Source organism: Gossypium hirsutum, chromosome A06 (assembly GCF_007990345.1).
Source record: "Gossypium hirsutum isolate 1008001.06 chromosome A06, Gossypium_hirsutum_v2.1, whole genome shotgun sequence".
In the NCBI taxonomy this organism is placed as follows: Eukaryota; Viridiplantae; Streptophyta; class Magnoliopsida; order Malvales; family Malvaceae; genus Gossypium; species Gossypium hirsutum.
This window is the reverse complement of record NC_053429.1, coordinates 32,022,697-32,036,137: the sequence shown is the minus strand read 5'-3', so window position 1 is coordinate 32,036,137 and position 13,441 is coordinate 32,022,697. Positions and strand designations below refer to the sequence as shown.

At 36.9% G+C, this 13,441-nt stretch overlaps 1 protein-coding gene across 1 annotated transcript; it reads right to left on the bottom strand.

Annotated features, from left to right (window-relative positions):
• Window positions 1–187: 187 nt before the first annotated feature.
• On the bottom strand, window positions 188–12,678 carry LOC107897081 (uncharacterized). The gene is made up of 22 exons (XM_016822420.2): window positions 11,546–12,678; window positions 10,651–10,766; window positions 10,009–10,217; window positions 9,581–9,700; window positions 8,988–9,116; window positions 8,778–8,903; window positions 7,972–8,027; window positions 7,785–7,884; window positions 7,581–7,698; window positions 7,159–7,368; window positions 6,293–6,629; window positions 5,084–5,177; window positions 4,623–4,731; window positions 4,153–4,424; window positions 3,854–3,981; window positions 3,481–3,715; window positions 2,429–2,617; window positions 2,041–2,330; window positions 1,483–1,696; window positions 1,170–1,412; window positions 538–629; window positions 188–450 (listed from the first exon to the last, which is right to left on the bottom strand). The coding sequence occupies exons 1-22, from the start codon at window positions 12,367–12,369 to the stop codon at window positions 303–305; spliced, it is 4,359 nt and encodes a 1,452-aa protein (XP_016677909.2). The 5' UTR covers window positions 12,370–12,678; the 3' UTR covers window positions 188–302.
• Between the last annotated feature and the right edge of the window lie 763 nt (window positions 12,679–13,441).

Below are 13,441 nucleotides of genomic sequence, written 5' to 3'. Positions count from 1 at the left end.
TAGTATAATAACCCCCAATTCTTTTTATTTACATTGCAACTCCCAAAAATTAATATGAAAAACAAATTTTTAGAACTTACAACAAATAAATGCCATTCTAGTCGCACCTTTTTTAACCCTCTGTTTCTATTTCTACTTGTCAAGAACTGGATTTGTTAACCAAGTTACATACAAAAACAGTAAAAAGTAAAAGAAAGAACCTTGTTAATGTTGTTAACCAAGTTACATACAAAAACAGTAAAAAGTAAAAGAAAGAACCTTGTTAATGCGTAAGTCTATATATGTCTTTTAACAATGGTGCTTTATGACTGCCAAAATAGCTCAAAATCATTACTATACAATGAGCGGTCTTGTATCTCTAGATTCGCTATATGCCAGTTTATAAGTTGTGATTGGAAAAGCTTACACATTACCAGTCCAACCGGGAAAATCCACCATTCGTTTTCATCCCTGCATCCAAAACCATCTCATGTTAGAACCAAAGAACAGTAAATCCAAAACCTAAGGCATCGACTGAAGGCATCGACTGTTACTAACATGTTAATATTCCATGGCTGAAGATTCGGGATCGTTTTGCTTGATGACAGCTGATGGTGATAGTGAACATACCCACAAAGGAATGCAACACCCTGGTGTAAACATGAGATGATGATTACCATACAGAAATTGGTTCAAGCAAAAGACAGTTCACTACTTTTAACTTGCACTTGAAGCAACTCGGAATACAAAAGGATAAGAAATTTGGAGGGGAAGAGGAAAATATCTCCTCTAGCCATCAAATAATCATTGATAAGAGCGAGAAAAATGTGTGATTTAAGGGTTTTATAAAATTGAAGGAATATAAATTGTATCTTCCTCTATACTTATTTATATCTACACCTTGACCAGGTCCCTCATTCGTAGGTACAGCCTACAAACATTCCATTTTTACCTAGGAAATATCATTCCAGTCAAATCCTACCTCCCAAAGACAACTTAAAATAAAATATTAGATTTGATTAACCATTGAGATAAGCAAATTAATCAAAACCAGACAACACAATTTCATTACCAAGACCAGATAACACAAATTCATTACCAGCTATTCTATTCTTCCTCATAGGAATTGTAGAAAAACAAGCAAAACGATGTTAACAAGTGAAATGAAGATCAAAGTTACAGGAACTTACAACATTAATCAAGGATGTTAAGTTCCACAAGGCGTAAAAACGTGCCAAACCTGCGGATCGCCTTGGTCCATGACTGAATAAAGCATTTATGCCAGCAGGAAACGGAAGAAGAATCCCCAGAGGTAAAATAAACAAAACTAGAAAGACTTCCACCAGTGAAATTGAATACAACTGTAGGAAGGTAAGCAACACTAAGCTAAAATCTCCTAAAAGTAGCATTGATATGACTAAACCAACAAGATCCTGCAATCATAGACAATGTGTTAGGTGATACACGTAACACTACTATAATCTTTAAATTCATGTGATCTACCTGGTGACCACCAGGTTTAGTGTTATGGAGTATGAAAGAGAGAAGGTAAAATATATCTCTCTTCTCTTCAAGCTTTTGTAAGCTGTTAGCATCTATAAGCCCTCTGTAACTCCTCTTCCGCCTTGCAAAACCTTCGCTGCTCCGGTGACCTTGGGTTAAAGGCAAATCTTCTCTTGGAGAACCAGATTCATTTGGCATGTCAGTGATGTTCACACTGAAGTAAATAGAATAAGTAACCAAGTTAAGTTCCATATAAGTAAATAGAATAAGTAACCAAGTTAAGTTCCATATAGTCAAGCATCCAATGATTCTATCACATGCATATACATAATAAACTTCAACAGTTCAAAGTTTCTTTCCATGAGAGAATACAAACACAATTACTCTTTCAACTTTAGTTCCGAGGGCATCAGCCTAACACTCATCCTATTCTTGCACTGGGATGAATTTCTATTTATTCACTCAGTAACTGCTCAACTAGGCCAACCTGACTTCGGTACCAATTACATGTGTAAGTTCAGACATATAATGACACATAACATACACATGTATTATTACCGTGAAAAAGTCTCAGTTTTGACTCCACCATTGGTATTTCCCAAGCATAGAGGTTCATTTTCCTCTTCAACAGAATACACCAAAAGTCCATACTGGAGATAATTCCCAGGTGTAGCCTGAAACCAGGCAAGATCAATGCGTACACCATGGATTCTCAAAGCAGGATTAGCATGCGTTTCAAGCCATCGAAGAACAGGCCGAAATGTTGCTCTCAGCCGTCCACGACGAACCAGGCGTAATTGTGCATTCAAACCTGCCACCAGTCGATACCAAGTAGTAGGGGCCACCAGCTGTAAGAGGTATAACAATTAACAGAACTTCATTATAACTAAAGTTTGGAAGATGAAAAATACTTGCACAAAGTACATGAGTAAAATATAGAGCTAACCTGACTCATAAGACTGGTAAGAACGTTATCAATCTGAAGGGAAAATGGAGCCATATAGCTTCCATCACCTCCAAATATTATAGCCATAGGAAATCTCTGAAGGAGGCGAGGAGGAAGGTCTGTTCTCTTTTCGTCTCCACCAAGGAAGAAGTCCACATAAGCCAGCATTAAATCGGTAGTTGCAGAGACCTACAGTGACAGAATGCCACAATTGCAATTTAAAGCTACAGCCAAGATTTAGGCTTGAACAGTACTTGTATCAAGATTAAAATAACTGTTCAAACCAGTAAATATAGGATTTACGCATAAATCCAAAAAAGGTTAAAACGGAAAGACCAGTTCTCTTTTCTTTTTTTCTGGACTCAAGCATCTCCATTGCCAGATATAGCACTAGCTCTACTGATGATGTGCTTCGGTCTTTGAGTTAGCATTTTCACCTCCAAGAATATAGCATCCATCTAACCATGTATTAAAGGAGTAATGTTAAAGGAGTAATGTAACATTACTCCTTTAATTTGGTTTCTTTTTTATTTATAAACAAAACCAACAAGTTGAACAGGAAACTTTAATCAGGATGGTATTTATTAATGGGAAGAATTTTAATCTGCCATTCCAAATTATACACATAACAACAAGAGCCTCAAATGTGGAAACTTAAAATCTCCAGAATTTATGAGAACTTCAGGATGGTATGATTAATGGGAAGAATTTTAACCTGCCATTCCAAATTATACACTTAACAAAAAGAGCCTCAAATGTGGAAACTTAAAATCTCCACAATTATGAGAACTTCAGGATGATATGATTAATGGGAAAATTTTACTCTGCCACTCCAAACTATACACATAACAACAAGAGCCTCAAATGTTTTACAATTACACTAGAGAGTTCAGAGCATAAAAGGCATCTATCCGAGTCCACAGACATGTCTATGTCATTGGTTTACAAAAGACGACAATAAGAGAAGAAGCAAAGACAACTCTAAGCAAACCAAGTAAAACGAAGCATAATAGTAAACAAATGAAATGAAGAGTAAAAGCAAATAAAGAAACCTTAAGCCCCTCATAAAGAGCCCGTGAACGGCACGAACGTAAGCAGGCATGATCATATTCTGATCGTACAAACTCACGTAGTCGTTGCAATCTCATTCTTCGGCGCCATTGCTGCCATGACAAAGCAAGAGGATAAGCAAGAATGGAAAGAATGCTGTAAATTGCACCTTCCCACCACTGGTAAGCAGCAATTGCATTGATCTCATCCACGAATGTATTGTATGCACCCTCATATCTGCAAGATCAAGGAAATAAAATCAATATGCAACAATGATGATTAAAAATATTAATAAAATCCAGTGCACAGCACAATCAAAGATCACATGCTGCTGTATGAGAAGCAATTCAACAGAAAACTCAGCAATATACTCACACAATCTCTTTTATTTCTTCTGGAGGAGTGTGGGGCAGATGCCAAGGTTCGCTGAAAGTATTAGGACCCATGAAATACATTCTGTGGACGTGGCTCTGTGACTCTTCAACTCTGTTTGTTTCTAAGACCTGTAAGGGAAAAAAGGGCAAAACTAAAGTAAACCAAAGGGAGGAATGGGCAAATGGACAAGGGAATCAGTATACTAACAAGAGGCAAATATAAAGAACAAAAAGATCAGCATATAAGGCCAAGAACTATGAAAGAATAATAAAAGTGAACATAGAAAACTTCTATACAACCTCATTCAATGACTCCAGGAATGGGAAAGAATGATCTCTCTGAGAGCCATGCTGAGTAGGAGCTGGGCCAGGTAATTCATCAACACCAACAAATTTCATTCGTGCAACACTAAGCACCAGTGCTAAGAGGATGAGAAGACCTAGAAGTAAAAGACCAAATAACCAAGGTCCCCCAAATGTGTAGATTAACTCTTCGAGAGCTGTAAAACAGTGTGGCATGTGATATCTGTCTGAAATGCATTCAAAAGGGCAAGCGGTTTCAGCAACACCACCTGTGAAGGAAGGAGGAGGTTTTGAATACAGAATTACCATAATGAAGGAAAAAATTGAATTTAATTTATGCTAAATAGGACATAAAACCAGAAGAAAAACCAGTCAGGACAAAAAAAACAAATCCAACAACAGCATGTATAAGAGCAGTGCATCACTTGAATATAATCTGGCTTGATACTGACAACAATGAAACGTACCTCGAACATAAACATAAACAGCACGGCGGGGAAGCTGTGAAGCAGGGCAAGGGTGACAGAGAGAACTATCTGATCCACTAACATTCTTGTAAGTACCAACAGGACATTCCTGGAGAAACAGAAAGTTAACTTGAACAGCTAAAAGAGATTTTTGCACGCTAGTACAAAGAGATGGTAGACTTGCTCCAACCAATTTGAACAAGTGGACAACATTATCAGAATAAACTTCATCCAAAAAATGCATTCATATTCCATGGGCCTATAAGCTGACAATATGATTGGATAGGTTTTTTAATCCTTAACCTTCAAAAGCGTAAGCAGTTCAATGTAGAATGAAAATTTGGTGGTTAAATATTTTAAAGTTCCAAGTGTTTAAAGTAAAAGTATAGTCACCAACCAAACTCCACATCAAATGAAAAGAATCTGAAAATTTTCAAAATGCAACAGATTTGCCAACTTACTGCACAAAATGTCCCATACAGCCCCTTTGGACAAGTTTTACCAGTCACAGTTCCATTTTCTCCGCCACCACTCTGGTCTCTGCCTGATCCTCCCCTGTACAAGACGATCAAAACATCACCATGATACCAAGAGGATAAACTTCATAAACAAGTGTCTACGGCAAGCATTAAGTCACAAATATGAAGTAGAAGGAAGTCCATTTTGGCAAGCGGTGACTGTGCTGGTTGTAAGTTGCAACAGAGAGCTTGTTTGATACAATTTTCTTTTTTATCAAAACCATTCCATCAAGACAAAGCACCAGCTAGGTGCTTCAATGCAATGACAAAATATAGGGATCAAATACTAACTAATGCAACCAAAACATCAAGTTCAATTCAAAAACATAACAGCATTTGATTCAAATGAGATTAAGCATTACAGCATAACCATTAGCCCGCCACCCAAGTCCCAAAGCTCCAGAGAGCTTGTTTGATACAATTTTTTTTTTTATCAAAACCACTCCATCAAGACAAAGCTCCAGCTAGGTGCTTCAATGCAATGACAAAATGTAGGGATCAAATACTAACTAATGCAACCAAAACATCAAGTTCAATTCAAAAACGTAACAGCATTTGATTCATAGCACCAAAATGAGATTAAGCATTACAGCATAACCATTTAAGCCCGCCACCCAAGTCTGAAAGCAAATCTTATATAATTATATTTGCAGGTTAATGCCTCATTCTACAACACTCTTAAACTATATAAATCAAAACATATAAATTTAGTGAGTCGCATAACAGTAACTCCATATAAAACCAACATATAAATTTAGTGAGTCGCATAACAGTAACTCCATATAAAACCATTGAATTTCTAACATATCCATAAAACATTCCCCATTGAAATAATATTTAGGAATGGACACTTCATGTTAATAAATGGCCATGCTTCTGATTAATTTTAATATTCCTCTTTTTATGGGGTTAATTTCTATATCAACTAATGCCCTCAATTGAACAAAAAGGAAGACGCTACTCGATAGTCAGAGAATGAGACAAATTCTAGGTTGAAAAGCTTGTTAGCAGCTATCATAGAATATCATTTTATGGACACAAACCACCTGTAGTATTGATTGCCAAATATATCAAGGATGCAGAAATGTTATCAAATGATTAGGACCAATAGTAACCTAGCATTCAGAAAAAGAAATTGCATTGGAAACAAACCTAGCATAGATGTTTCCCTTCACACTAGCAATTGGCTGGTAAACATCTCCAGTGGGAATGTCTGACCAGTGAAAATGAATCCTTCCACCCCCTCCTCCTCCACCACCTTTGGAACTACCATAGCCTCCAACACTGGAAAGACTAGCAGATTTGCCAAGAGTCAACTTCTGCAGAAACAGAAGTACAGTACCACCAGAGCCACCCCCAGGAGCTATGCTTGAACCATTAGAAACAGAATACTCTTGTTGCCAGACAGTTTCTTCAAAACTTTCTCCATCAGCCCTCACAGCACCCTCAACAGACAAACTTGGCAAAGGATGCTCCATGGAACCCATCACTGTCCAGGCATAACATCTCATAAAAATTTAAGACAAACTTAATAAAACCAGTAGCTATTCACTAAGGCTATCTGTGGTAGGGAAGATGGAAAGAAGGATGATTTTTTTTTAATCTAATGGTTGAGATATATAATATTTTCTTTTTTGTAGCTCAAACACTATTAAAACTTTTTACTTCCCCCTTCCCATCCTACCTAAAAGACCATACAACAACTCAGATATCCTCCTTTTTTAACATACAAAAGGAATTAAACCTTTTCAACATTTTGTAATGCAGATTATAAGCTAAATAATTAAAATACTCAAATCCTAGGAGATGGAAGAGTTCACATGTCAGTAACTGCAAATCAACCGACCGGTTGCACTAAAGTTCTAACTGCCCACAGCATGATCAGTAAAATTTTACCTATTCATATAAACATTTCAAAGGAGACAGACAACGAAGTTAAAGGGTACTCAGACAACCTTACTAAATGCAAAAAATAGAGCCATAAATACATGCCCACAGAAAAAACCCAAAACCCTTACCTATAACACCACCGCCTGCAGATGAATCAGCTGAGCTCTCATTTCCACTTCCACTACCAAGTTCACAGGGCAACTCTGAATTCCCATAAGAAATACCACCCTCAACACAACTACCATTATAACATGCAAGCCCCCCTCTACCACCATGGCCGCCGCCGCTGCCAATACCATTGTCTAAAAAATTTCCTTTACCAGCACCTCCTACACATCCTGTACAATAACAAAAAGAAGTCCATCCAGAAATGACTTTTAACAAGTTTCTGACTCTTCTTTATTTTTCTTGAAGACAATTAGAGTCACTAAAAAGGTAGTAAAATACCATCTTCATGTGGAGTTGACTTGCTACATGCACGTACATGTTTGTAGATATATTATGAGAATTTGAACAAAAAATATAACCTAAATAAAATGGATAAACATACCCATCCCAGATGCACTAATTACTCCAGAAGACTGCACAGATATGGTTCTTGCCCAATGGAAATGAACAACGGATCCCTTAATAAGACCTTCGACAGTGATGTCCTCAACTCGGCATATCTAAAAAATAAACTAATGAAACAGTTAAATAAACAGAAGCAAGCATATTTCTCAGCTCATACTGCAAGACAATATTAACTAAACACCTGGAGAGTAAAAGGCAGAGACGAATTCACATTGCAATCTTCAGGTGGATGAAGTAGTTCAGTGGGGCAATCTTGGAGCTCACAATAAAGCCTTGGTGTACTGCCAAACGCAGAAAAAGGAACAGTGAAACAAAATAAGGATACAAAACTACAATACAAGGGTGAAGGAACCAAAACCAGAACTTACACAGCATCAGATGATGCAGTCTCCAGGGGACCACGTAAAACAGATCCAGGTCCAACCTTCATGCAAAACAGATATTATTAATTCATTAATCGCACGAGACAAAAAGACACTCTCCCAGCCTAGAGTATTAAATCCCGCAGCAAGGACTCACAACAACTAACAAATGGCATTCACAAGTATTTATACCATACATGTGGCCATGTCCATGTGAAACACCTTTCTGTTTAACCGTCATTTCAATAGTCATGATGCCTATCCACCAACATCAACATGGAGGCAAGGAAAATCACAGAACTAAGAAACATGAGAAAAAATATGCGTTGCTTTATTTTGATAGCTGACGTCTAATCCACCAGTTTGAATATGGAAGCAACAAAAATCATGAGAAAAATTTGCATTGATTTGTCCACCATGTAATGGGAAAAAAACCCAACAGTCAAATTCATACTTCCATTCAAAGAGGCTTCCATAAAAAATATATATATACTGTGCTTGACATGGTAAATCACATGGAAGCAAAAAATAAATCATCATTCTTAGTAAAACTGAAGGAGCAGAGGGATCACAGAAGAAGGCAAGTTTAGAAAGAGAAGTAAAACTTAATAAGCTACAAACAGAAACTAGAGTAATATTCTTATAACCCAAAACTGTTGTTCAAACAGTTAGAAGTTTAACCAGTTATACAGCTTAGCCTCCAAATTGAAATGTTCCCAGAATATACGATCAGAAATTCACAGGCAAACAAAATTTATGAAGTTTTGAATCAAAAACAACAAAAGAATTATCACAATAAAATAATAACTCACATGAATACTGTAAAACAGAGACAGGACTAGACGTTGCGCCTGAATCGTATCTCCAGGTCCAGATAAATTCAATAAACCTTGTCCATGTACTCCCAGATTTGCATTTGAATGTACTACTGATGATTCCTGGGCAAGGGAAAGGGAAGTTGTCAACAATGTTTACATTCTGAGAAACATGCAACATAAATAGCAAGGAAGTGGATTAAACACCTTGAGAACAACTAAATTACTAGCCTCAAGCCATGAAGTTGCAACAGTTGTGTCTTCACCACCATCTATTACCATTTTGGAATTCCACATCAAGAATATTTTCACAGTCATGCGTAAAGCCCCATAGACCTGATACGAGTCAAACAGAGAGATTAGAAAGTATCAGAAACATAATATAAATGGGAGAAAAAGAAAACTGAGATAGAAATGGTCAAATAAAGCAGAACCAAGTAAAAAGCAGCTGAGATAGCTTATGTATAATACTGTCACTACAAATCATCTGGCCGCTTCTATAAGGATATCTCAGAACTTACAAAGACTCGTTAAAAACATTAAAATGTGTCATATGAAGAGGAAATATATGGTATAGAAGATGGAACAGAAGGGCAAAACATCAATTAAAATAAAATGAGCAACTTCAAGAAAGGTATCTGTTTTTTAAAATGTAACCAAGTAAACAACGTAGCAATGTGACAATGCTAAGACTTTTAGAAGACAACTGAATAGTAAATATGGAGAATATCGCATCACATAATGATACAAAAAAGAATGAGATTTCATCATTGAAGACCAAAAGAAAATGCATCAGTCACCTCGATTATAGAATCACTCATTAACAGTTCTTCTGCCAATAGTTCAAACTCTGAAGATGCATAATGTGCTAGCCCAAAGCTCAACATCCCCCCGCTCAGAAGACTTATCTGCCCTTGCACCTATATAGGGAGCAAACACTAGGATTAGGTTCCTCATGCCAAACCAAATTTTACAAGCATAATCATAAAAGATGTAATACAGGAGGTCCAGAAACAGTAGCTATACCAAAAAAGGGGGAGAAAACCTAAAGATAGGTGTTCAAATATTTCAGGTGTATACTCAATTTACTGTTAGCTTTGCTGAATAAAAAAGAAAATAAAACACAGGAAGCCACTTTGAAGCATACAAACCAATAATCATGAGTGCCAGGCGATATCGACATTACTTAGTATCTTGTTACAACAACAAAAACTTTAAATTCTCGAACCTGAACACGACTCCAAAGCAACGGAACAGAGGCTCTGGCACGATTTTGAATATAGACATTAGTCCAAAGTGGCTGATAAGGAAACTCTAGAAGAAGAGTATCCGTATCTGTTGACAAATTATTATTGTTAACAGTGAGGCTTCGGGGGACAGCATCATAAAGGGTTCCAGCCGCACCAGCATTCTCAAGGCAGCCACGACTAGTTCCTCCTGAAAGATAGTAATCAATTGATTAAGCAATTACCAAAAATGTACTAAATGGGAACAGAAAATAAATAACAAACACAATATTAAATAATGAAATCATAAAGCTCTCAAAGGTAAAGCCATTTCCAAGCTTATCATCCAACAATAGTTCATTTACCATGGAAGTTATTCATTTATTTCAACTTCAAAAGGCATCCCTATAGCTCAAAACAATATAATCATCAAAAGTTGCCTTAAACTGCACTAAAAAAATCTAACCAATCTTTTGCTTCTTGGTCATGTGATTTTGTCTCTTCTTTTAGCAACTAGAAAGTAATAAATAATCATAAAACTCTACATAAAAAATAATGTGTTAATTTCTTAATCTTTATACACACTGAGCTTCTTCCCATGGTCAATTATAAAATAAGATGAGAGGAAAAGGAAAAAAGTTTACCATGCACATATATTTTCGGTTCATCATGCCTGCTGAAGATATTGACTGAAACTCTTCCACCACCCCCACCACCAAAACCATCACCTCCACAAGCACTTATCCTGCCACTTCCAGTCCTGCTCTTCACAGAACAACAGATACTTTGGCATCAAACCCTAATTATGGCAGGTATATAATGACATGTAACCCGTAGTTGCAAATCTAAGAGAGAGAGGTAATTAAAACCAAATGCAAAGAAAATCATTTCCAGAATTGCAGCCACTAAAGCAAAATAACAGGCCAGGTGGCCTAATGAGTACATAAGGGAGAGATCTTCAAGCGCTCCAGCCTCCACATTAACTAAAATTAAAGTCCATTTCCAAATCCAAAATTATTCATATCTGCCTTGCTAGATATTAGAAATGTAAAGCATGCAATACGTTCAGTTAAGCAAAACATTGTTTAAAAACAACAAACAGTAGACGCAAGGTGTGTTTCATCAATATCCAGCACTCTGACTCGTACGCATGATAGGATAAGTTGTAGAGCCTTAAGAAGTTTCATCAAGTAAGTCCATTTTATCATATATCACAAAGGCCTGTTACAAGCCTAATTAAACTTTCATAGTTATTATTCGATAGTCTTAAATCTTAAACACAAAGAAATTCGGTGTTTTCAATAAGCGATTAACATGTTAGAATTAATAATAGTTTACAGTTAACACCTTAGCTGGGCTACATAAAAAGCCGCTTAAGAATCAAATTAGCGCTATTGGGTAATCATTTCTTGTCTTTATTCCCCAAATTTCTGTTTTTTACTTACCAAACGAAGAAAACAAGATAAACACGAACTTCTAAAACTAAATAAAACAAACAACACTAAAAGAAAGAGACAAAATAAACAAGAGAAACATTACATTTTATGGGATTTAATATAGATGCTACCACCTGATCCACCACCTCCTTTAGTCCCTCCATTGCCCCCATCAGCCAACAAGCTCCCATTCACCTCCAACAAGTCTTTAATCTCCATTTTTACCCAGCCACCACCTCCCCCTCCATAATCCACCTCCTTACTCGTTGTCCCTCCCTTACTCCCATAACTGCACGGCTCCTGCAATGATGACCATGAATAAGCATCACCGCCCCAGATATCCTCCGGTAGCTTCCTATCATCCACCAAGCAACAAGCTCCGCGGCCCCCATGACCTCCACCCGCTCCCTCCACTCCCTGAGGCGTCCCACTCGTCTGTGGCGGCGGGTCCCCCGCCCATCCCGTAGTGTTCACGGCCGAGCCATCGAAAAAACTAGCGTTATAAGCCGCGAGCTGGAAAGTTCCAGTTACTACAGTCGAATTCTCTCCTAGGGAAAAGTTCCCGCTGATATTCACGGTTATTGAACAGCCCAAAATGGGGCAATGGAATCTAACTCCAGGAAGGATGTAGAAATTACCCTTTCCCTGTATATACACGTCACGAGTAAGGTTCAAATCGGCCACAATCTGACACGTTGAATCCAGAGAACCTACCCCGCCGAGGTCATCAGAGCAAGAGACCGACGGCGCGTGAGGCGGCGGCGGAGGAGGCGCCGGAGGAGAGTAATCCCGATGAAACAATAGACCCTCGGAATCGGAATCGATTATCGAAAAATCCGATTCGAAACTCGAACGAGAAGCTGAGACGTAGGAGGCGTAGAAGAGGAAGACGAAGAAATGGAGAAAACGGAAGTGAAATCGAGCCATTTACTACTGCTGAAAGTCATTAGAATGGAAGGTTAAGATTCGGCTCTAGAGTAAATTCCTCGATTTGGAAACACAGCAATACAATAACCGTCGAAACCACCATGAAAAATGAATGTTCTTTTCACAATTACCCTCTATAAATCTCGATTTATCTCCAAAAACTTAAAAAATTTATAAAAAGAAAAAAAATTGAAAACCCTATAAATTTTTATTTCTCTCTAACGCTCTGCAACAACAAAAAAATGGTTTGTAGAGAGAGAAAGAGAGAAAGTGGTCGTTTCACAGAGAGATGAAGTAAAAGATGAAAAAATAAAAAAGAGAGCGCTTTATTAGGAGTTGAAGAAGACGAAGGGAAGATAGAAAACGGTCAGCATTACGTGAGATCGGTTCGTTTTCGAGTTGTGTTTAAGACGATTGGTTAGAGTGTTTAAGATTACATGTTTTTTCGGATATTCAATTTACTTTTTATAAATTTTCATTTTCCTTTTTGTAAATTTTGATAATATTTATATTGAGGAAAACGTTTTCGGAAACAAATTTTGATAACATAATATTCACTTATTTTCTATTTTTTAAATATTTTCACATTTACTAAATACGATATTCAAATATTTGACTATTGATTTAATTTAGGTTAAATTACACCAACAGTTACTCAACTTTAGAGTAGCTAATAAAACAGTCACTCAGGTTTCAATTCAATTGCTTAACTTTCAAAAAATAACAAAACAGTTACTAATGTTATCAAAAGGTGACAAATCAATCACTTATTAACATTTTCCGTTATTGTCTTAACGGGACCGTTGACCTGGTAAGTTAACTAGCTGATGTGACCGATTAACTTACCACGTTGGTGAAGCAGTTAAAGGGTCAAACTTTACATGTGTTTAGGGAAAAAATACGAATAAGTGGGTTGGTTTAGGGTAAAAAACACATTGATTGTGATTAATGGGAGGAAAAGAAAATTAGAAATAGGGTGTTGGGTTAAAGATCATTCAAAAATCTATTCAAAAATCGGTTAATAATGTTAGTTTAGGGTTGGAAAATCTATTCAAAATCGATTAACAGGGTT